Source organism: Molossus molossus, unplaced genomic scaffold (genome assembly GCF_014108415.1).
Source record: "Molossus molossus isolate mMolMol1 unplaced genomic scaffold, mMolMol1.p scaffold_m16_p_3, whole genome shotgun sequence".
Lineage (NCBI taxonomy): Eukaryota > Metazoa > Chordata > Mammalia > Chiroptera > Molossidae > Molossus > Molossus molossus.
Window position 1 is genome coordinate 125413504 of NW_023425366.1, and position 24980 is coordinate 125438483.

The 24980-nt window shown below is 52.6% G+C and overlaps 1 protein-coding gene across 2 annotated transcripts; it reads right to left on the reverse strand.

The window, feature by feature from the left end:
• Positions 1–1468: 1468 nt before the first annotated feature.
• KDM8 (lysine demethylase 8) lies at positions 1469–20938 on the reverse strand. 2 transcript variants are annotated; one of them, XM_036280694.1, is made up of 8 exons: positions 20828–20938; positions 17486–18005; positions 15400–15566; positions 13810–13942; positions 8944–8988; positions 3625–3774; positions 2766–2858; positions 1469–2682 (listed from the first exon to the last, which is right to left on the reverse strand). In XM_036280694.1, exons 2-8 carry the CDS (start codon positions 17975–17977, stop codon positions 2518–2520), a joined length of 1245 nt encoding a protein of 414 aa, XP_036136587.1. In that variant the 5' UTR covers positions 17978–18005; positions 20828–20938; the 3' UTR covers positions 1469–2517. The 2 variants fall into 2 exon arrangements, with proteins under 2 accessions (XP_036136587.1, XP_036136588.1); XM_036280695.1 differs by lacking the exon at positions 8944–8988.
• Between the last annotated feature and the right edge of the window lie 4042 nt (positions 20939–24980).

The window sequence follows — 24980 nt, forward strand, 5'->3', positions numbered from 1 at the left end:
CTTGGGGGAAATTCTGTGAAAACTGGGTGGGTAGTTGTTAATGGTGCCAGATGGGACCCTCCACGCCATGTTCAAGCAGCTCCGGTGTTTGCCCGGCCTCTGCACACAGCTCGCCCCACCGCCTCCCTGCCACCAGCCGGCTTTCCTGCGGATGTTCCGAGTCTCTGCTCAGTTCTCTGAAGTCCCAAGACCTTTGTGACCAAGTTCAAATCCTTGGCCTGGTTACAGCTTCCACCGTTTCCATCTCCCCTTCTCCTAGTTACCAGGGTGGCCTGGGTTTCTGAGCCTGCAGGTCGCCCTGGTGCTGCAGGATGCGGAGCTGACCAGCTGGGGTCACCTCCCCTGGGGACAAGGCCTACCTGCAAGAGGAGAAAGACTGAAACCAGGGCCAGACCAGCAGGGGTGGAAGGGCCGGAGAGAAGCCTGGCGGCCGGGCCCGAGCCTGGGCTTCCTCGTCCAGCACCTTGGTGTCACAGAGCCAGCACGTACTGTTTCTGCGGAGACTGCTCGGAGCTGGGTTTCTGTCACAACCAAGGGGGCCAGCCCACCTGGCATTCAGAGCCTGCACTGACTGGACCCTTGATACACCCTAACTTTATCCCGTACCACGGCCCTCACCCCGTCCTGGCCTCTTGCAGTCTCAGACGCACTGAGCTGCCTTCTGCGTCCTTTTACACTCCCCTCGGGCCTTGACGTCCCTGCTCCATCTTCCCCTCCTGGGACCGCCTCTCATGGCCCACCAGCCTCCAGCACCGAGACTACTGTCAACGTGCAGGACCCCACCACAGTCCTGTGGGACTGAGCCCTTACGCTCGGATCTGACACACTACAGGGAGACAGTGTCAGAACTGAAGTACACGATAGGACACCCAGCTCGTGTTGCACAACTGCTTGGTGCGCCCCCACCCCGCAGTCTGGTGACCAGTGTCAGTAGTCCAGGAGCCTCGGTAGTGAAAAGGAAAACAACGGAGTGTTTCCTCAGCACCTGCTACTGCGAAGGATGCCACGGGCTCCGAGTGCAGGCGTCGCTGCCACGTGAGGCCGGGTTTCTGCTGAGACGCTGGCGAGCGAAATCGCCAGCAGGACATCTTACCCCCTCAACACTGAGTTTTAAACATGTTGTTAACATTTCGTTGGTACCTTTGTTTTAACTACATATTCTTGAGTATTGTATTGTTTTTAAGGTTTATGAAAGGTTCTTTCGTGACTGGTCTGGAACAGACCGCTGTGTACCTCACGGTCAGTGTGTGACACATATCAAGTCCAGACCATACTGCACAAACGTCACCAACGGGAGAGCGTCTCCGCAAGCAGGCCCTGGACGCTTCTGGTGTCAGTGGCTGGATTGGCCGGCCTGTCTTCAGCCACAGGGCTGGGGAAAGTCTTAATGACCAAAGACCAACAACAAACCACATTTTATACAAACCAACCCACATGCTTTATACAAAAGAAACAAATAGAAGCCTGGTGTCTGGGCTCCCCCAGAGCAGAGTGACCTGGGAGGGCGGGGCCGGCAGGGGCAGGAGGGCTTCCAGGAGCTGGCCAGGGCTCTTTCTGGCGTTGGGAACAGCCTGGGAGGGTGCGCAGGTGACGTGTCAAGCTGAGAAGACCCGTGCGCTCTGTGAAGGCAGGTCACACTCAGCAAGGGCAGCGCAGAAACTGGCTCGGCTGGAGCACCGTCCTGAGACGCCGAGATTGCGGGGTCGCTCCCCGGTTGGGACATTCAAGAATCAATCAATGAATGCATGAATGACACATCGATGTCTCTCCCCCTTCCTCTCCCTAAAATCAACAAAAAAAGAAAAAGAAACAAACAGAAACATCCCAGACTTCCCACTGCCCAGCAGAGGTCTGAGCTCTAGCTCATGCCCACCTCTCTCCAGAGCCCGCAGGCTCCAAGTCTGCCCAGAGGTGTCTGGAGAGGCCCCATCACGACAAACATAATGGCTATTGAGGTTAGCGACAGCTGGCCTGGCTCGTGTGGCTGTTGGCTGAGCGCCATCCTACGCACGGCAACGTTGCCATTTCAGTTCCTGGTCGGGGCACATGTGGAAGGCAACTGACTGATGTTCCCTCTCACACGATGTCTCTCCCTCTTGCCAAGTATGTTCCTGGGCGAGGAGTAAGAAAAGATTATCCACAGCTACTGCTGGCGGAGCATCAGGGCTCTGCCCACGCTGCACCTCAGACCCTCTGTGAGGAGGACCAGTGCTCCATTTTACAGGTGGGGACACACGTGCCCCAAATCACACAGCAGTTAAGCAGTGGGGCAGGGTTTAGACCCAGGCAGCCAACCTCAGAGCCCAGGCTCCGCCAGGGCACACACTGCCTGCCCGTTTCCCAAACACTTCAGGCCTCACGGTGTCCTCGACTCGCAGTGGGGCCTGGAATGGCCTCTGGGCTCTGGCCGGCCTGGCCCGGGCGCACCTCTGCCGGCCCCGTGCTGGAGCTGGGCCCCCGTGAAGGCTGCAGGGCCCAGCAGCAGGGGGCCCAGAGCAGGCCCACGTCCTGCCCTGGCTATGACCACCAGAAGCTGACGGAGAAGCTCAGGTCCAGGGCCCGCACGTAATGCCAGTGTTTCACCGGGATGAACAGGAGCTCTCCAGGGGACAGGACGCAGGACAGGAACGGGGCCTCGGCAAACTTGGGGAACCTCTCCAAGTCGGGATTCTCCACGTCAACCTGAACAAAGCAAAAAGTCACATGCCTCGTCTGCAGAGACAGGGTGGGGTGAGGAGGGGCTGCGGCACCACACCGGGTCCCACCTGGCTTGTGTTGTGAAGCAGGTGTGTGCCATGAGGGTACAGAGCCTCTGACTCCTGGGGGTGGTACAGCCGGATATATTTCCTCCCGAGCACCTGGAAGAGAGCGGCCGGTCAGTCGGCTGCTGACCTGCCTCCCGCTGCTGCCCCGCACTGACTGCAGGTCCTTGAACCCGCACCCCCCTGCCTCTGTGCCTGTCTACACACTGCCCCGCCCCAGCCAGCCAGCCCCGTGTGCCCAGGCCATGTTTCCCTCCAGATCTCTGAACCAGTAAGCTGGTCACTGTGGCCAACGGCTCAGCCTTGCTGTGACAGCCGCCGTCCCAGTGCTTTACACGGGCCAGCTCCGACCCTCACCGCGACGGGTGGCTCTCGCCCCCCTACAGAGGACACGGGTGCAGAGCTCACGGCCAGCCGCCTGGGAGCACGGTCTCCTCTCTGCTTAGGAGACACTCAGGCGCTTGCAGGCTGCCCTCCCTGTGCCCTCTTCTGGGTCTCAGGGAAACCATCCGGGGCTGCGGAGCTGCTCCTTTTTGCAGAGAGGGTTTTGGTGGGGAGAAGCCGGCCAAGCCAGACGGGGGCAGGAGGGGAGAGGCAGCCATGAGGTGCTCGCTGCGTCCGTCCGAGGGCCTGGGGCGGCGCTGGCCCTGCTCCGTGGGAGCGAGGTGCTGGGGCCCGCGGATGAGCCCGTCGTCAGGAGGCACACTGAGAAGAGCCGACACGGCCCAGGCCGGGTACCGCTGCCGTCTGCTTGTGCCCACAGCCTGTCAGTGGTCCGTCTCTCTGCTGTGTAAAGGGGGTGCATGTGGTGGGCCAGGGCTGGCCAGGAGGGGAGAAGGCTGGGGCCTGGAGTGACTCCCACCTGGGCCAGGAAGTTCTGCTGGGGATCCTGATGAAGGGGGGACACGGTGCCTGGAGGCCCAAACCAGGCGTTGATGGTGATCTCCTCTTCCTCCCCGTCGCCCAGGCAACAGTAATCAGGGATGCTGATGTCTTGCTTCAGCTCTGGGATCTGTGGGTGTCAGAGCAGACATGGAAGGTTGAGACCAGCCTGTGGGACACACCAGCCCAGAAGTCAAATAAATGCCTAGCTGACAGAGGGCCAAATACACTGTCCTCTCGTGTACTGACACGGCCACGCCCACATTTTGCCATATAGGAATTATTTTTTGTTAATCCTCACCTGAGGATCTTTTCCCATTGATTTTTAGAGAGTGAAAGGGAGGGGAGGGGGGAGGAAGAGGGAGGGGGGAGAGAGAGAGAGAGGGGAACATCGATGTGAGACAGACACATCCACTGGCTGCCTCTTGTATGAACCCCATCCAGGGCCGAGGATTGAACCTGCAACCCAGGTACATGCACTTGACCAGGAATTAAACCTGTGAGCCTTTGGTCTGTGGGACAACACTCGAACCGCTGAGCCGAACTGGCCAGGACTAAAACTCAATTTTGGGGTTGTAAGGATGGGTGAAAAGGTGAAGGGATTAAGAAGTACAAATTTGTTGTTAGACTGATGAACCTCAAGGGAAAATGGGGAGGGGGTCAGGAAGAGATAAACCGAAGAACTTATATGAATATCCAGTTGTCCCTGCCACTTTGCGCTTCGACTTTCGCAGCTTCACTCTATCGCGATTTTTTCAAATATATTCATTAAAAAGTTGATGGAGACAGTGAAAATGATACAGCGCGCGCTCGGTTGTGTGAGTCAATTATACACCCTGTATTTCAATTAAAATTAAAAATACTGTACATATGGACTGTAGGCCTGTGCATTCGAGCACCCCAGGATCCTTCAACGTCAGGTGCAACCACTCGCTAGAGTCTGGATAAACCACAATAAATGAGGACGACTATGTGTGACCAGTGCACTCAGACAACAGTGTGGGGAAGGCAGGAGGGGTGCGGGAGCCAGGAGGAGGGGGTCAAGGGGAGAAAAAGGGGGGGACATCTGTAATACATTCAACAATAAAGTTTTTATAAAAAAATAAAATATAAAATCTTTGGAGGGGAAGATTTCCCAAATTTACTCCTGGCAAAGCAATGACAGCCGGCAGATGCTAAGTAAGTAAATTATAAAGACCAACAGACTAGGAATCCTACTTGAACTAAATGCGGTAAATAAGGGTTAAAGTACACAGTTCATACAAAATAATAATCCCAATGCACAGGACAAAACCTAATAATACATAAAAATGAATCAGGTACAGTGTAAGGGCAAGGTTCAGTCCCATTGGCAAACAAACCCAAATGAAATGTCCTCATTTCCCACTAGTCACATTAGCTGAGACAGAAGCAGTGAGGGCAGCCAGTGGTGGTGAGGGTGTGGCAGAGGCGGAGAGCAAGGTGCGTGCACAGTCCTCTCGCTGGCACCCGAAGGAGGGGCTCCCACCGCGCTCCTGTGGGGAGGCCGCTGGGCAGGGCCTGCTCTGGGACTGCAAGCTCGCGCCCCTGCAGTGTTCCTCACCCCACCTGCTCCCTGCGCCCACACCCTCTTCTGGGCAGAGAGTTATTCTGGCACCTTTCTCTGAAAGGATGAACCAAGAGCACACCTAACACCAAGGCGCGGATTCTTGGCTTCTTCCTTTTAAAAGCCCAGGGGCTATCAAGCATGTTTCCGATCCAGCAGGAACAGGCTGGGCACAGAAACCGTCTGCGGAGCCGGGCAGGCCGGCCGGCCCAAGTCTGTGCTCAGTGCAATGAGGAAGACACCTCTAGGACATTTTCACTTCAAGTTCAGCCCGTTTTATGCTTACAACCAGATTTACCTTTATGGCTTTAACACAGTGATTCTTTTAGGGACCAGTTTTCAGTTTCTCTTTAATTTCCCAAGCCCCAGGCCACTTCCAGCACAGCAGGCAATCCTGGAGTTCAGGGCAGGGCGGATGATGCCGGGTCCTGGCCTCATCTGGGAAGAACCAGCCAGTGGCTCACAGTGAAGACACCTCTCACCCTCAATGAACGCACTTCCAGACCCGACCTCCAGAAGGCACTCAGTGCTGCTAAACCCAGCAGAGCCAGCCTCCAGCGCCTGATGGGACATCTCTGAACCCAGGGGCATCTTCAAGCTTGTGAGGTATGAAACTGTTGCCAGGGGAACCACCTCTGCTACTTCACTCAGGCACTTTCAGAGTAAGCAGCCCTGTCTGAGGGTACCTGCAGGGTGACTGGCCATTCCTTCAGTAGCAGCTGCTGCGAGTGCAGGCTGCTGGTTAAGAGAGTGCTGACCACTAAAAGCAGCTGGAAGGTTCTGCAGGTGGCCCTGACCCAGACAGTGCTGTTCTGTGCTGAGTCTGCCTCAAACAGCCGTGTAGAAGTAGAACACTGCTGCGTGGAAGACTCCAAAAGGCTCCGGGACCCGCCCACCACCTCCCCAGGGCTCCCCCCACGCGGCCTGTGGAATGCCACGGAGCAGGATTTCCGGAAGGTGGTTGGTTGATGTTATCAGGGCACCAGCCAAGGATTCAGAGACCCCAACAGAAGAACCGCTCCTACAGTATGACTTGTAATTAAAATAGGCCCAGTGTAGTAGCCAAAATATTCTAAAACATGGGGTCTCTGGGAGGAAAGTCAGTGAGAGATTTGGGAGTGCCCTGGCTGGTTTGGCTCAGCGGTTGGAGCGTCAGCCTGTAGTCCAGAGAGACCCGGGTTCGGTTCCCGCTAAGGGCACGTACCTCGGTTGCAGTTTGTCCCCGGCTTGGGCCGTGTGCGTGGCAGCCACTCGATGTGTCCCTTTCACATTGATGTTTCTCTCTCTCTCTCCCTCCCACTCTATCTGAACAAAAGAATGAAAAAATGTCCTTGGGTGAGGATAAAAAAAATAAAGCAGCCAAAGAAAAAAAAGAGATTTGGGAGCAAGAGGTTTTGAGTGGGGGCCACTGAGCTTCAAGTGGGCAGAGAAGGCCCAGAAAGCAGTGCAGAGGCCTGCCAGCCCCGCCCCGCACGCTGCCCCAGGCCAGCTGCTCAGCCTTCCCCTGAGGCGCTCTGACAGCAGAGGTAGAAGCACCTCGGGGGACCCTAGGTAAAGACTCCGGTCGCCCTACAACAGCCAAACTGTCTTCAGAATAACCACAAATTTTGCCTTCTCCGAAAACGGCCTCCTCTCGTTCTGGTCACATGGCAGATGGCTGCCACGGCCTCCTGAAGGTCCCCCTGCCAGCACATCTGCCATGCTGGCCTCACCTCCAGGAAGTGGCCAGGGACGCTGGAAACACCACCCTCCAGTTCCCCATCCCATTCGGAAACGTCCTCCCTCACCCAGCCCCATGGACCCTCAGACCTGGCCTGCTGCTCCCCTCATGCCCTCGGCTCCAGCAGCGCTGAGCTCCTGCCCCTCGCAGGCGAAAGCTCGCCCCGTGGCTCTCCTAGGCCCCGTGGCTCTCCTAGCTCCCGTGGCTCTCCTAGGCCCCCGTGGCTCTCCCAGGCCCGTGGCTCTCCCAGGCCCCGTGGCTCTCCGAGCCCCCGTGGCTCTCCGGGCTCCTGTGGCTCTCCTAGCCCCCGTGGCTCTCCGGGCTCCTGTGGCTCTCCTAGCCCCCGTGGCTCTCCGAGCCCCCGTGGCTCTCCGAGGCCCTGTGGCTCTCCGAGCCGCCACTGCGTATCTTTCGGGGAGCTGTTCAAACGCTACCTTCTCGAGACACCTTCTCTGACCACCCTATCCATAGAGCCCTCTCCGCCTGCCTTCTTCTGCAGGGCTGCCTCATGGTGACTTTGGGGCACTCATCGCCACCTGATGTGTTGGTTTCAGATCCACTGGGGGAGGGGAGTGACTCTGACTTCTTCAGCCCTGCACCCAGGGCTGAGCCCAGTGCTCGGTGCGCAGGGGCCTCCAAAGAATCCACTCCCCTCGTGCCCGGGGACTGGCCCGGCCACACCCCACGCACTGGGTGCGGAAGTGAGGGGGACGAGGAAGGGGCTGGATAGAATGTCCAGTCACTTCCCAGGATGAGCCCTCCTCTGACCGCTCCAGGTCCCAACTAGACGACTTTGGGAAGGTGGAAGGCGACCCGAGTGCTACCGCACTTCCCTTTGTTCTCGCTTTGTTCCACTTAAAAACGAAGTCTACTTTTTTCTCATTGCGATGAGCATCCATCCTCGTTCTAGGTGATTTGGAAACTGCAGAATGAGGAGGAAAGAACCACTCAGCACCCACAGCGGATCACTGTGGACCTTCTGTGGCAGCCTTCCTGTCCTCAGCTCAGCCAAGAGCGTTCTCCAGTCACGCACCCCGGTCTCCTCAGTCCCATGGCCGCTTCGCGGGCTCCAGCTCCGCGCTCCGCAGATGTGGAGCCCTTGTCACCTTGAGCCCGTCCCAGGGCCCCGGGGCGGAGGCTGCGCTGCCGAAAGCTCCCAGGGCCACCAGGGCCACACTCCGGTCTACGCATGGGCTGACTTGTGACAGAGAAAGAGCGAAAGCAGCATATCTGCTCCCTGCACTTTGTCTCTCTCCTCACCCCGGTCACTGTGCCTCACAAGTACCCTGGCTGTCTTGCTGGGTTCTTTTGGAAATACCACCTCTTACTAGGAACCTCCTGCTAAAACCTCACAGGGCTCCTCACCGTCTTCCCGATAATCCGAGACTTGGCCCTGCATTCCAGGGCCTCCCAGGTTAGCCCCAGCCTCCCTCTGCCCCCTCCTCGCTCTGCAGTTCTGGACAAACCAGCCCTCCCAGGCTCGTCCACGCACCCAGCACACCGGCCCATCCCCGCGCTGGGAGTGTCCCGTCCCCAGCCTCCAGGAGCCCTCCTCTCGGCCGCAGCCCGGGCCCCTTCCTCTTCCAGTCCTCAAAGCCTTTAATCCGGCCCGCCAGGCTGGGGACCCAGAAAATCACACCCCGTCTCTGCTAGGAGCACACAGGCCCAGGGATGGAGACGGCCTAGCTGGGAGACGTCGGAGATGTGGTAAGAGCGGTTCCAGGACCTGCCCGGAGACCTGTCACAGGGAAGGCAGCAACCTGGTGCTGCAGACTCGACCCCCACTCCCAGTCCTAGGGCCCTGGGCTCAGCACGCCCGCCTCCAGGCCTGTGGCCTTACCTGCTCCCTGCAAGGGCGCCACCTGCTCGCTGCAGGGAGGGCACCGCTGGGCGGCACGTGAGGCTGCTACTCTTCGCTGCTTCTGGGGACAGAGCCCAGGAAGGCAGCAGGGGACTGAGAGAGTGAAGGCCACAGGGGCTGGTCTCAGACTTACCTGGTCAAAGAGCTGGTGCTGGGCCAGGTACCCGACGTCCTTCGGCTAGTCCATGGGAGAAAAACCAGAGGCAACACGGAGAGCCCGTCAGTGGTGATGGACGCCCCCCAGGTGCTCCTACTACTTAGCTGCTCTCAGTAGCCACATGCTCCTGCCCCCGCCCCCCACAGCCACCTGGAGGCCCCTCCTCTCTGCCCTGCTGTCCCCCTCCTCCGACCAGCGGCTGATGTGACCAGCTCCCTCCTGAGCAGGACTGGCTGACAGGGGGACTACAGACCTGCTGCTGCCTTGGCCACAGAGGCTGCCCAGGGCTGTTTCCTCAAAGGAAAAACGAAGGGCAGACCTCCCCATATGTCAAGGTTGCAGGTTCAATCCCTGGTCAGGGCACACACAAAATCAACCAATGAATGCAAATAAGTGGAACATCAAGCTGATGCTTCTCTCTCCCTTCCTCTCTCTAAAACCCATTTAAAAAATTGGGGCAGATATGGGTGTTAGAGGCTCTTCCTGCCGGCGGACGCCCCCAGGGTGCACCGTTGGGCCTCCCCTCCCGCAGGGGGCTTGTCCGAGTCACAGTCCCCCAAGGGCCTGAACAGCTGTGAGGCTCTTTGTCAGAGGCTGGAGCTTTCAAACTGATGACAGTCTGGGGAGCCACGCTGAGCAATGGGGACACTTGCAGACTGTGTGGTGACGAGAGATCAGACACCAAGCGCTCAGAGGCTCTGGGTTGTCACGATGCCACCGTGGAGGACGTGGACACAGCCACGAAAGCAGGGCCACACGAGGTGGATGGAAGTGTGTGAACCAGAGAGGGCTGTCTCAAGAGAAGATGCTCAAAGACCTGGTGCCCACTTCACTGTGAAAAGACTTGTCGGTGGCATTGGAGACACTGGAGGACATCATGTGAGGCTCCTTTAAACCGTAAGGGAAATCTGAAGTGACTGACATCTTGACTGACAGGCAGCGGCAGGAAGAGAGGCTTTGCCCTTTAACTTTTGATGGCCACGGCTCTGTAGACACGACTGTCATTCACACACCACACTGAATGGAAAGGAGAGCCTACGCAAGAGGTGGCTAGTCCTCATCCGAGGAGGTCGAAGTGGCTCTGGAAACTTCGAAGGTGGTTTGGGCGAAATGACAGCTTTGGCTGTGGTCGCAGTGGCTGTGGTGGAGCCATGGTGGTGGGGAGGGTGGCTGTGGGGACGGCTACAACGGATCTGGTAACGGTAGAAGCAACTCTGGACACGGCAGAAGCTACGAGGATTTCAGCAATTACAACACTCATCTTCAGGCTGTGGACCCGCGGAAGGAGGGGACTTTGGAGGCAGAAGCTCTGGCCCATGGTGGTGGAGGCCAATACTTTGCCAACCACGAAGCCAAGATGGCTGTGGCGGTGCCAGCAGCAGCAGCTGTGGCAGCTCTGACTACTGCCAGGGAACAGAGCTCAGCAGGACAGGCGAGCCGAGGGGTGACAGGGAAGCCACAGGTTACACCGGATTGGAGCTCAGCCCAGCTCTGGTGCAGCGCCTCCCTGCGACAAAGACGACATTAGACAGCACCCGCGTGGACGGGCAAGCACTCGAGGCTGTATCGGTGACTATCGCACAACAGGTCATTTTAGTTTCTGTTCTGTGGAAACTGTAAAGCATTCGGACACAGGGTTTTAATGTAGATTTTTTCACCCATGCTGCTGATTGCTAGATGGACTAGTCTGACATGACGCTGAATAAATGTGTCTTTTATTAACTGTGCTGTGTAAAGTTAGTCTGCTCTGAAGCCATCTTGGTAAATTAGCCCAACAGTGTGAAGTCAGAATTCCTTCAGGGTGATGCCAAGTTCCATCTGAAACTTATTGACAGTCTGCTGGGGCACACAAGCCAATGTCCTCAGAAACCCTGGTGTGGCTGAACTGACAGTTAGTGGGTTGTGACCTGGAGTTCACCATTAAAAGGGTCACCCAAACTGAGTCGTGGAGTTTATCTGGTTATTAATGATTGTTGACACATCCAATGTAATATGTCTAAATTGAATTATGGTACCAGATAAAATTACAGATAAAAATGAAGCTTATGTGTCATCCATTATCACGTATAATCAATAAACGATTTAATATCCTCTTGGGGAAAAAATGAAGGGGCTGTACTCACATGACAATTTAAAAAAAAAATGCAATCATACTATATGTATTACTTTGAAATCTGCATTTTTCATTTAATGATACATCACAAATCTCTCTTTAAGTTGATACAAAAGAGTCTGACTCACTCCTGTGATGGGTTCACATTTAATAGACAGATACTCGTCATTAACTCACCTCTCCCCTATTGGTGGACATTGGTTGTTTCAACCACTTGGGTTGTTTTGCTAGGGTTTCAATAAACAGCCTCATATTCTAGTCTTTATATTCACATACATCCAGAAGTAGAATAAGAGTCAAGGAGTATGTGCATTATAATTGTCATAACTTCTGCCAGGTTATTTTCCCCACGTTAAGTGATTTGTCCTCTTTCCAGCAATTAACGTGAGCGCCCGTTTCCCACGCCTTTGGAGACCATCACTGTGTGAAGAGGTGAGGGCTTGTCACACTGGGCTTCGCGCGAGGGCTGCTCGCAGGTGCCTGTAGCCCAGGTGAGGATTGATGGGGGCAGAGCGGAAGGGGTGCCTGCCCCTTCTCCCCACGCCAGGGTGGGGTCAGCTTCGGTCTGCCGGCTCTGCGGCTGCACTGGTGCTGAAGTAAAGAAGGTTCCTCCAGGATTCCTCGAAAATCTCTTTCCATCCCTCTCCTTCATTCCCTCTTCCTTCCGACGAACATTGAGAGTTTATAAAATGCAGACCCTGTGCTGAGCGTCAGGCAGAGCCAGATCCAACATGACCTCTGCCCTTGCAGACACCCTGGCGCGGGACGAACTGTGCCGGCGGGAATGAGTGCTGTGCACGCTGTGCTTCAAGCTTCACGCATCACCCTCGCAGCAACCCTGTGACACGTGCTGACCCGTGACTAACCCCAACCAGCCCCAGCTAACCAGAAGTCAGGGCACTGACGATCCAAGAGGTTAAGTAACCAGCCAAGGACACACAGCCAGCCAGGGCCAGTGCTGGATCGAGTGCTGTTCTGCCTGAATCCAAAGTGTACATCCTGCCTGCTCGCCCTCTGGTTCCGCCTCTTAGCTCTAGCAACCAGGGTCTTCCCAGCAGAGGGAGACAGCACGGGCCTCTGGGTGTGTGCCCACAAGCAGAGGTGGACATGGCAACACCATGCGTCTGCAGTCCGCGGCTCCCTCTGCCAGGACTCCAGGTGACAGTGCGCTGAGCAGGGATGGGAGTAGGGGGGGAATGCAGGAGAGGAGGACTGGAAAGGTGTCTGTGAGCAATGATGGCGGAGCCCACAGCCCACTGAACCGCATGGAGTGCCTGTGGAGGAGGCTGGAAATGTAGGAGGGCAAGAGAAGGCGTCAGGAAGGGTACTAGGGTGCTCCCTCAGGAGCTCAGTCACAATGCTGAGAAGGCCAAGAGAGTAAACTGCTAGCCCCCAGTCACTGACCCGGACCCGCTGACTGCAACAATGACCACACCTGGTCCCAGCTCTACAGTGTGGCCTGGGCTGCGAGGTGCAGGGGAAGAGCTGCGAGGTGCAGGGAAGAGCTGCAAAGCGCCGCTGCTCACTTCCCACACCTCGCGAAGGCCCTTGCTGGGTGGGCATCCCCGCTGAAGGGTCTGTGCCCCCACCCACAGGCTTCCCTCGTTCCAGCCAATGGGGGTGGTTCAGGCACTCAGGCAGGCAATCGCATTCTCTGCTCCCCGGTGTCAGGAGAGGAGGCGCCCCAGCCCCACTGCTAAGAATCTGAAATGATAAAACGGTGCAGCTGCTCTGGAAAACACTATGGAAGCTCCTCGCAAGGTCAGACACAGAGCTGCCACCTGGAGTTAGTTACCTGTGGTCCCACTTAGTATATGTCTAAAGGACGCGGAGACACATGTCCACATGGAACCTGTGCGTGCATGTTCACAGCAGCTTTTTCCTTTTTCTGATCCTCACCTGAGAATATGTTTTTACTGATATTTAGAAAGAGGAAGAGGGGGAGAGGGAGAAAAGAGTGAGAAAGAGAGAGACAGAGAGAGAGGTGAGAGAGAAACACCTATCAGTTGCCTCCTGTATGTGTCTCTACCAGGGATCGAACCCACAACCTAGGTATGTGCCTTGATGGGGAACTGAACACACCACCTTTTCGGTGTATGGGACGATGGCTTCAATCACCTGAGCCACCCGGCGAGGGCCACAGCAGCCTTTTTCATACTAGCCAAACGTGCGCACACCTCGAGTGGCCCTCAGCTGATGCATGGATAAACCAAACGTGGTCCCGCATATAGTGGACATTATCCAGCCATGAAAAGGAAGCACAATGCCGATACACGCCACAGCGCGGGTGAACCTGGAAAACACGCTGCTCGGGGACGGAAACCAGACACGGCAGGCCACATGCTGTGCGACCCCATTTACAGGAAACATCCAGAACTGGCAAATCTATGGGAACACTAAGCAGATGAGTGATTGCCTGGGAATGGGAGAAAGGGAATGGGGAGTGACTGTTACTTAGTTTGAGGTTTCTTTTAGGGTGATGAAAATGTTCTGGAATTATATAGTAGTGATGGTTGCACAATCTTAGAATAGACTTAAAACCAGTGAAATGGGCAACAAAAAAGTTTTTGAAGTGAGTCCCTCATATCACGTCCACCTGGCTACCTGCCACCTGTCCTCCTGACTGACTACTCTAGAACCTTCCAGCGCAGCACACAGAGGTTATTTGCCCGAATGTGACGTGTTCTCCCCCTTGTAAGTATTAGGAGAAAGGAGTCAAAATGACATACCTCATTCAGGATGTATTTGCTGATGAACTCATTGACCGTCATGAGTCTCTGGGACCATTCCTCGTCTGTGTACCTGGAGCCCACCTCCACCGGGACAGTTCGGCAGCCAGCAATTTCTTGGATATACTCCAAGCTATTAGAACAATATGCGTCGTCATTTCATTACTACTGTTGGTGCTTGCTGGGCACTCTAAGCATGCTTCACACTGGTCTCCTCTGATCATCACAACATCCCCTAAGGTGGAGACTGCTGCTCCCCCCTTCACTGACGAGGCCCAGAGTGAGGCTCCTGTCCACTCTGTGCTGTGTAGCTCTGCAGACAGATCCAACACATCTCATTTGCCAGTCTGGCTGGCGGCTCTGTTCTGCCGCTTGCTAGCTTTCTCCTTGTTCGCCTTGTCCTCAGCTGAGTAAATGGTCAACACTGCAGGCACAGTGAAGTGCCTGGGTTCTCGACTCCGGTGGCTCGACATTGACTCCAGACCCTGCCTGTGATAGACCTGGGGATCTTCAGCAAGTTACTTAACCTCTCTGAGCCCCTGCTCACCACTGCAAAAATGGTGGTGATGGCTGTTCCTGTCCCATAGGAACCAGGGAGGATCAAGAGAGAGTAAACGTGGAAGGGCCTGTCTTGGTGCCCAGCACGCGGGGAACACATGTGGCACGCTTGCTGGGACGCTGGCTCTGCCGTCACAGCCCCTCCTCAGTCTCAGCAGGAGCCACTCCCCCACAAAGATACCACCTTAAGACAGGCTGACTCGATGAGCCTGCTTGAGACCCTCCTCCTTTCCAAGATGAGGCACAGCTACAGCATCACAGCCGCTCTCCAGCTCCTCTGCCTCCGAGTGTGAGGCGGGGCTCGAAGCAGGTGTGAGGGGGCAGCTAACACAAGAGCCCATAGGAGCCCGGGAGAAGGGGATGAAGCTGTCTCCGGGGTTCTTATTTCTGCTCTGAAAACTCAGGGGCCTTGAGAAAGTGCACAGAATTCCTAAGTTCCCACAAACGTGCACAACAGACTTCACCCTGGGCTGCCCCTGAAGCCTTCATTAAAACGGCTCGGAGCAAACAGGCGGGATGGGGTTGAGTCTTAGATCTGGTGCCGCTCCACGGCACTGACTGTCGGTTCTTTTTTCTTAATCCTCACTTGAGGATGTTTTTGTTTCTTTTCTCTTCCTTTTTTAAAAATTGACTTTAGAGAAGGGGAAGGAAGGGAAGGGGGGGAGGGGGGAGGGGGGACAGGGAGAGAGAGAGGGGGAGAGAGAGAGAGAGAGAGAAATATGTTGATGTGAAAGAGACACATCCTTCGGTTGCCTCCCAAACACGCCTTGATCAGAGATTGAACTTGCAACCTAGGTATGTGCCTACTGGAAATCAAACCCACATCCTTCTGGCCCACGGGACAATGCTTCAACCAGCCAAGCCACCCGGCCAGGGCTGTCAGTTCTTGTTTAACCCTGGGCCACCCACCCCAGGGCCTGGCAGTGATGTGTCTAGGGACTGTTACTTGGGGCTGGCTGGGGAGGAGTGCGGGAAGTCTTTGGGAATGCTAAAATGGGAGGGAGAACCTCCGGGGCCTCAGCAGCAACCCACCTCCACTTCTTCATGCATGGCCAATGGTCAGCCACGCCTTCCAAGATCACAGGTTTCTGTGGCATCAAGTAATGCTTTCTGAAATGCTGGAGGGACGGACAGTGAAGCCGGGGCACTGCTTTCTCTGACCTCATATCTGGAATCGACACATGGCCATTCCTGGCTTTCTGTTTAAAATAAAAACAAAACGAAAATGGCAACCACCAAGGAAAGAAAATTTGAGGCACTCCTCTAGGAATTTGCATCAATGGCAGGAGAGCTTCTGCGTCACTGATTACAATGATAGTGAACATTTATTATCATTATTACTGCTGCTGCTACTGTTTACTTCTCATGGGAGCAAGATATTTTTTCTTTGCCAGGTCATTTCAAATGTTTGTTCAATTATAAAAGTAATATGTTGTTTTCATAGAAATTCTGCAATAGAGGAAAGCTTACTGTCTCAAACTCCACCATCTAACATAAGAGCATTCTTCCTCATTCCCCAGTACCTCTCCCACCTTTTCCAGACGCATCCCTGATCCACGGGTAGTAATACTCATGATCAATAAGCAACTCTGCCTCTTCCATCCAATTAATTTATCTAAAGCAGTTTCCCTGTTACCACCAGTCCTTGCAATGTCTCAGGACTGGCTGCATCATCATTTACTTACCCATCTCCCAGCTGACTGACCTGGATAGGTCACCAGCTCTGAGCTTCAGTTTCCTCATCTGTTAAACTACTGGGAGACAAGCTCTCAGGGGTCAAGTACCCAGCATGACTGCCTGGCATGTGCTGGCATCCTCTGCCCCTGCCAGACTCCACACCAGTTCTCCACATTCGCAGCAGTGGCAGCTAACACCCTTACCTGCAGGCAGTGTGCTAGGCCATACGGCTGCTGCTTCTCTTCGCTGCACAACCCTCGGACTACAGCTTTCATGTTCACGTACCCCGCGTTGCAGAGGCCTCTCCCGACCTTTTACAGCCTCACTGGACTCTCGGCACCAGGAGGACAGGGTCTGGGCCTTTCTACACCATCACCTAGTGACTGGCACATCTGTGCCACCGCTGGTGCTCAATAAAGCTGCTGAGCAAGAGTGGCATGGAGGGGCTATGACACTTGCCTGACTCACAGGCAGGGCATGGCAGCATGGGAACTTGAGAACAGGCAGGCTGGCTCCAAAGCCTGAGCTCTCAGCCCCTTAGCTATATCCACTGCCCACACCACGAGCACCACCTTGGGCATGAAACCACTTCCATATGCCCTTGGGAGAGACTTATGATGGGAAAGGGCACTGCACCCCCTGGGTCAAAGGGGACAGGTGTTTGTCCCTTGTTCTACATGTTTGCCCTGCACTCTTCAAGGTCAGTGAATACACCACGTCCTTAGCTCCATGTCACCCTTGGCAATATGAATACTGTATAAAACCCTGATAATTTCATAGCTAAAAACGACTGATGATTTTGCATTTTTTTAAAACCAGAAATGAGGTCAAACATTTTCCCACGCTTCTTTAATAGATCTGTTTCCTCCTTGTGAACAGACTTGCCCAGAGATATAGTAAGTGAGGTGTGTGCGCCAGTAATGGGGTTTGACGCCTCCTCAGTAAACCATGCTCAGTGTCTTAGACTATCCTTTGCCAACTGCGTAAATACCAGTAGGGACATGTGCAAAGATCTAAGGGGCAACACTGGTCAGTCACGTGACCAGAAGATAACTAGTTGTGGTACCTCCCCCAGACTCAGCAGTGCAGAGACAGAGGCAGCCAGAAAAGTGGGTGATACTTCAACAAGCTGACCAAGAAGCTGAGAGATGGGTTAGCTGGCTGCAGCTCTCACCCACATGTTCCCTTTGAGCTGTTCTTGCAGGGACACCAAAGCCGCCACCCTCCCTCTCTCCTGAAAGGGCACTGCTGCTGCAGCAATGAAGAAAAAACTGAGAAAACAGATGGAGCTGTTCTATTTCTAAATCAATGAAGCTGATGTTTTCAGCCAGACAGGTCAGCATGCCAAGGCCTTACTTCAGGGGAAGGGTGACTTGTTAATTCCAGGACAACGGGGCTGTTGGATTGTTAGGTGTGGTCAGTGAAAATCCCACCATGATACCTTTATGCAGGGCTGCTCCTGGGCCGGGCCTTGGGCAGGCCTTTTTCCAGGGAGAAGGTGCATCTGGAGGACAGCAGCGACTTTGATGAGGATGTCCTCAAAGATGGCTGCCCCCATCAGCAGGCCCATGTCACAGACTCTTAGGGCTGTGGCCACAGTGGCATCCCCAGGCTCTTCACAAAGACACATGGCTTTCAGAAGGCAGCCAAAGGCATAAACCCGGCGCCAGTCTTTGTCCACATCCTGCCACGCCCCGGTATTGAGCTTCTCCCAGGAGTAGTCAAGGATTGCCTCGCTTGTCTGCAGACACTCGCTCCTTTCGCCCCCATAGAAGAGGTCGGCGGACTGCTGCAGCAGCATCACCACACTCCTCTCCACGTTCTCACTGAGGTCCAACTTCAGCTCTTCTTTAGTGCGGGGCAGAAGTGCCCTGAGGGCCTCCTGGAGAGCACCTGCTCCCGCCAGGGCATTCTGGTCGCTGTCTTCAGCCATCAGGCCCACTGCCAGCTCAGTCTGAGTGCTGGTGGAGGAAGAAATAAGTTATAGCAAAACACCATGATGGACACTTGAATCCATACAATTTTATTTTTTATAAAATAAAACTGGGATGAGAGCTAGATCTGTGATGACATCCAAGGACCAAAATGTCAACCGAGATTTAAAACATATATAGAGGGAGACCACATACAAATTGGTCCCCTATAGGTTCCTGCAGCTTCCTGCACTTGTCCTTTGTAACACACTTCTCATCTGCGATGATTCCTCAACAACGATGCTAGGCATTAACTCTGTGAGGGCAGAGCCCCCATCTGTCTGGGATCGCCATGGTATCTTCAGGGCCTGGCACAATATCAGACATGCAGTGGGCATAGAATAAACATTTGTTCAGAGAACACATACAGTCCTTGTCTGAAATACCTCCAACATCCCTCCTCTCTGGCAAACCTATCCAACCTTTAGGCCCACCTTCAATGATCCCCTATGTGAAGCCTGCCAAAACTCGGACAGTGTTTTGTGTTCCAACAGCACTGGAGCTTCTTTTACAGCAGTTGTCACAGGTACCACAAATACCTGATGACATGTCTGTCTAATACTTGCTTGTGAGCTCTTCCAGGGCAAGAACATTTCTCTACATTTCCCTGGAGCCTACAAGCAATCTGGCTCATAGTAGGCACTCAATTAAGGCTACTGAAAAAATGAGATCTTAACTTCTCAGGAAGAAATCTAGAAATACACAAAACCTATTCAGAAGGGAAAAACTTCACAGTTGGTGCGTTTGGTGGCATTAGCTTGGGCATTATATATGGATGGATGGCCAGTTCTTAGGTATAAGTGTTAACATGTAAATAGGTTTTACTGTTCAAAATGATGATTATATATATTTAATGACTGGACAAGTCATAAACTGGGGTTATTCAAAGCAAACTGAGACCTATGGTTAACCTAATTATAAGCTATATGTAAAAATCTGAGTGATCTTGTCTTTTCCCTTAAAATGTCCATTTCTTAGAGCTCAACATCATTGGTCATACGCTTTTTCAAAAGGTGGTGAGGGTGAAGGCATAGAAGCAGCCCGAGTGGTCCTGGCTTTACACTAGCCTTCCAGAGTTCCACATTTATTGGCCACATGACAGCCTTCGGGGGAAGGTCAGGTACAGGTTGCATACATTAGCTTTTCTCAGAGGCCTGTGTTTTGGCTTCTTACATAAAGGCCTGTTTGTTGGTATATAAAACAATAATCTAGGCCCCGGCCGGTGTGGCCCAGTGTTTAGAGCATTGGTCCATGAACCGAAAGGTGGCAGCTTCGATTCCTGGTCAAGGGTATGTACCTGGGCTGCAGGTTCGATTCCTGGACCTGGTTGGGTTTGTGCAGGAGGCAACCAATCCATGTACCTCTCGCACATTGTTTTTTTCCTCTCTCTCTCCCACTCTCTCTAAAAATCAATGGAAAAAATATCCTTGGGTGAGGATTAACAAAAATACAAATAAAAAAACACAAAAGCAATAATCTTGGAAAGGTGGTTAGATAAAGGCTGTATGAACTAATCTGAGTGCCTTCTGCAACCCAGGTACATGCCCTTGACCAGAATAAATGCCCAACCCTTGGCTGACACTAACCACTGAGCAAAACCAGCCAGGGCTGTCTTGGCTTTATTAATCAGCTTCCTGTTAACTTTATAAAAAAGCTTCTTATTGGTCACAATAAACACCATCCAGACAGAGTGCACAACATAGGCCAGTCCTTGGTTGGTGTTAGTAAACATCCTGAATGGGTTCCTGCTGCTTGTAAGCTAAAGCCTTCTAGGAAGCCGCCAGTCATTCCAGAATTCTCTTAAATTATGTTTAAAAATCTAAAGCATTTCTCAGAGCAGTCTTTACACCAATTGGGCGACTCTCATCATGATTCTCGGAGGGTGCCTGATCAGCCTAAGGAAACAGCTCCGTGAGCCGCACAGAAGCCTCAGGCTGACCTGAACAGCCATTCCCAGAGCAGCGGGGTCTCGAGACTGCCTTCCACGCTGGCATTCAGGATATACTGCCTATACCTGGCTTTCTGGGAAAAGGCTGCCCACATTGTTTTGTAATTTCTTCAATTTTATTATGGCAGTATCCCACAGAAAGAGCAAGAATGAGAGCTTTCTAGAGAGATCTATGAAACCTTCCAGAAAGCTTAATTTGCTAGAACAGGGTACCTTTTGAAACCGAGGGTCCTATGACTTTGACTAAATTTAGTTTAAAATCCTAGTTCTAGAAATCCTATCCCTCTCTTTATATATAACCCTAGAGACCTAGACCTTCCCCTGGATAACCAGGTCCCCCCCCCCTTCTCCCCAGGCAGCAGCAGACAGTAGACCGGACCTGACTAACGCTCACTGGTCTGGACCTCTGGCGGGATAAACATAACATCTTGACCTAAGTTACACTTCAGTTTCTGAGCCCTAAGGTGGAATGACCTCCAGGCTACTTCCCATGAGCCCTGAACAGAGGAACCCGGAAAACACCTCGGAGCTGTCCTCAAGACCTGAAGATTCCTTACCCTCACCTCACCTCCTACCAATCGGCAGCCAGCACAAGCGGAACCCCTAACCCACATACAGTGTCCTGTGATTTTGCCCTATATAATCTGTAACCTACATCAAGTTCCTGCTTTTGAGCATTAGACCCGTTCTCCAGGATGGCGCCATTCATCACTAAAACAGCCAGGATTTCTCCACTTCGATCCTCGTGTCCAGTGTTTGGCTCTGCTAGGGCTGGGTGGACGAACTCTGTTCTGACACTTGGTCGGTGTGGCCCCAGCCCTCTCTCCCTCCTGGACAGTTACCCCTAAGCATGGCGACTTACCATATTTTTCCACCCTGAGGGGCACACCGCGATACTGATGCTGAGTTAACGCCTACCGAGGGGGAAAGCCCCGTCCTTCAGCGGCGAGGGCGCCGGCCCCACCTGCTCGCTCCCGGCGCCGCGCTTGCCCACACCCACCCTCCACCCCCAGGCCTCACACCCTTTCCCTTCGCGGCGCCTTCCTCAGGGCTTCATTTCTGGCGAGCCATTCAGAACCCTATGGCTCAAGCGTTTCTGTTCGGCCTAGTTCCAGGCCGAAAACAAAGGCCGACTCCTGGGCTGGCAGCTACCTGCCGTGAGAGTCAAAGAAACACAAATCACACAGGTACGTTCACATTGAACGAACGCCACAGCAAGAACTGCGCAAGCGCAGAACAGCCTGGCTTAACGCATGCGCAAAACGAAATTCTGAAATCCACCCAAGCGCAGGGTCTCTCTCCTGCCCCTCGCGGCGCTGGAGGAACCTAGAGCCCGCTACCTGGCATTCTCAGAGCGCATGCGCTGGCTCTGTCGCCTCTTCGGCGAGGCTTCCAAGGCGCACGCGCGAGGCCGACCTTTCTTGATACATTTCTTAGCGCCTGCGCAGTTCTCCCTTCTGCGTGTAAGAATCCGCTTCGCTTTCTCCAGGAACTGCCGCTAACCTTCCTTGCGTTTTCACCGTGTCCAGTCGCCCGGGGACGGGCGAACACTTGATCCTTTTGGTCGGTACACTTTGGGTCTCTCCTCCGAGTTGTGAGAAGTATGGCTCTCACAACTCGTCTGGTCTGACGGAGTGCCTGGAGGAGGGTGGCTGCCGCCGCCCGCCCCGGTGAAAAGGCCTGAAGTCGGACGCTGGACAGAATTCTTCAGTTTTTCCTTCCTCCTGGGTCCTGCCTGCGGTTCGTGTGCAACGACAGCTTCCTATACTAGGCAGCTAGCTGCACAGCCATCATATTTGTCCCAATCTTACAAAATGTCACCAAGGAGCAGGGTCTGGGTCAGTGGATGGAAATATTAAGAGGAAACATCAGGGGTTCGAGGAATTCTACCAAATTAGCTATACAGCATTCATGCAGAAAGGCCACGGTGATAAGAATCAAGATTGAGGGATGAAGAAATTGATACTAAACCAAGGTTGGGGATTTTTGCTAAACTGACCCAGCAGGATTCTTGCTAAAACTAAACAGAAGAGCTGACTGGAATTAGGTCAAGGAGCGTCTTGGTTATTGGTCACCAGGGATGTGTCAGGTATTGTCTGGGCCCCTTGGACTTCTCAGTGTTGTTTAATTCTCTCAACAACTCTATGAGGTGGAAGGCAATATGTCTTATTTACAGACAGGGAGACTGAGGCTTGCTGGAGGCCAACTCAACAGATCAGTGGATTGTAGCTACTATTCTAGCATCAAAGAAAAAATAAACTCAACCCCTGCTCTCAAGGATTGCACAGGTAAATGAGATGAACAGATATTTATGATACATTTACTACACACCTGGCACTTTCAAAGCACTTAAAAAATATTAAAATCATAGGTAACTATTATAGTTTTCATCTCAAGTTGAGTGGTGTGACAACATTGAATTTTACCTGAGGCTTGTGCTCCTAGAAAACAGTGAAGGTTAAAGGAATTCCCCTCACCCTTTTGTGTTCCAGAAAACAGCTTATTGCCAAGAATCACCCTTCCTGTGGGACTTGCATAAGTCATAGGTGCCTCCTTGTTTACCTATGAAAAGGCCAATCACAGGCTCCAAATTCCCATTCTTTACTTCATCAATGAACTGCTTGTCCCTGCTAATCAATTGGAGCAGAATGCTTGTTAACAAAACTTTGGTTAAATTCTCTCTCTCCAAGCCCCTGAACTTTGGATCATCCTTAGCCTGAGCCAGCAGCCAGCCCTCCTGAGAATAGGGTGGCCTCAGGGTACTGTCTCATCATGCTACCTTTTCACCCCACTTCCCGGTTCTTTGTAGCCTTGTTTTCTCCTCCCTATGAAAAAAACATCTTGTTGCCTAAGCCTGAAGATACTTGCAGACCTTGGTCACAGTCTTCTCTCTATTGCAGTGGTCCCTGTCCTTGGAATCATTCTTTCAAACAAAAGTCTCCCATTACTAAGTCTAGTTTTATTTTTTATTTGACAGTGGGTGAACACTCAGTTTCTAGGAGCCCAGACAGGCCCCATAGCAGGGGCCAAAGGATATTTAAATGCAGGACCCCCTGATTTTCTTCCACAATGATCATCAGTGGGGTTCTAGCCTTTCACAGTGAGTAGGGGTACTGCCAGCCATGCAGAGACAAACACTTTGCCAGCTTCTTTGTGTTTTCTTTCCTTTTTTTGTGTGTTTTCCTTTTTTGGTTAATCCTCACCTGAGGATATTTTTCTGTTGATTTTTAGATAGAGTGGAAGGGAGGGAGGAAGGGGGAGAGAAAAACGTCTATGTGAGAGAGATACATCAGTTGGTTGCCTCCTGCATGACCCCTTGGGGTCGGGGATCAAAACTGCAACCCAAGTATGTGCCCTTGACCTGGAATGGAACCCGAGACCCCTCCGTCCGAGGGCTGATGCTCCAACTGCTAAGCCAACCGGCCAGGGCAGTATTTTCAAAATTGGTTGGTTGAGGTGGATTACAGGTGCAGGTGAAATGTTTTCCTACAAGAGAAGAGCCATAATCTTTTACCATGGGGCTTCACTTCCTGTTCATCTTCCCTCCCCCCCCCAATTCCTTGTAATTGGCCATTAAGCTGATAGACCCTTTCGAGTGCTGCAGGTGATGGCATGACTGTGAGACTATCTATCTTCAACATGTTTCTAAATACTGAGACAGTATCACATTTCTCATATGCATTAGTTATACCACTTCTCCCTTCAGAAAGGAATTGAGGCTGATTTCCATTATAAATCTATTATACATTAGAAGAACAGGCATAAAGTTAGTGATTTGATTTTTTTATAAAATTAAAGTCAGACATAATGACATGATCTCTTTTTCTAATATATGATGTTTAAAGTAGTTTTTAAAATGAAATATATGTATGTGAATTTGTTTTCATGTGACTTCATTATAATTTAGAGATTTTGTTCACTCAGAAAGTTTATTGCATTTAACATATTTGTTAAACTCATAATAGGTCCACTCAGAATCAAGGGGAGAGAACACAAACAACCCTTGGTGGCGGTCTGTCATTGTCACATCGTGAGAGCTAATGAGATGGGATAGCTTGGTGTCATCATCTTTGGAAAATACCATCTGTCACATCAGTGAGGCCGTTGTACACTGAGGATTCCTAGGTTACTTAAGACACCTTTCATCCCTGTCTGGTTTCTATTTTGCTTCAAAGAAACTTTCTAATATTCTCCCCCGCCCCAAGTTTGGTTATTCTTGAAGATGGTTTCAGTTGATACAGGGGCTCATTAATAACATTGTGGGAATCATTGCCTTCTGAGTTCTCTCCTAGTCCTTTTGTTGGAGTCCAGGAGACAGTCTCAGGTTGGTGCTATAAATGTCTTTTACATATTTATAACACTCGCTAATTTCTTTCCTTTTTAGTGTTCTGGCTCAGAACAGCCATTGTGGTAGAATTTAATCATATTGTTTTGTTGTTTTATTACTTGGGCAGTTCTCCTCTGCAGCAGACATTTGCTGCTACCAGAGTGATGCACACCCCCTGACTCCCCATTTCCCTTGCAGTTCGGCAGGGCCATGTGACTGTGCATGGCCAGTGGGCTGTGTGTGGAAGATTTAAAAGCGTGGGTGGTGTCTGTCTCCTGTTCTGAGCCCGCATTGCCTTTGCCTCCATCTGCCTGAGGCTGTCACTGACTGGGGACCCTCCGCCAGCGTCAACCCACGTCACACATGCAGCATTTTCTGTGTTAATCTTTTGAATTCCTGAGATCAGCTGTTGTTGCTGCATTGCCTAACCTGCCCTGACTAATACACCTTTAAATAGGGTGAGTGATGCTGGATTTTCATTTACATAATAATGCAAAGTTTACTAATAAACAGTAAGATAGTTCAAAAGAAAACAGGTGAATAATTTGCTAGGTGATACTCAGACATGGCAAACTCCTCAGGGCAAGGACTCAAGTGACTGACATTTGGGGACATTACTGCCACTGTGTTCTCATCGTGTTCTCTGCATGGGAACTCGCCTTTATTGGAATTGGCCAGAACATAAATC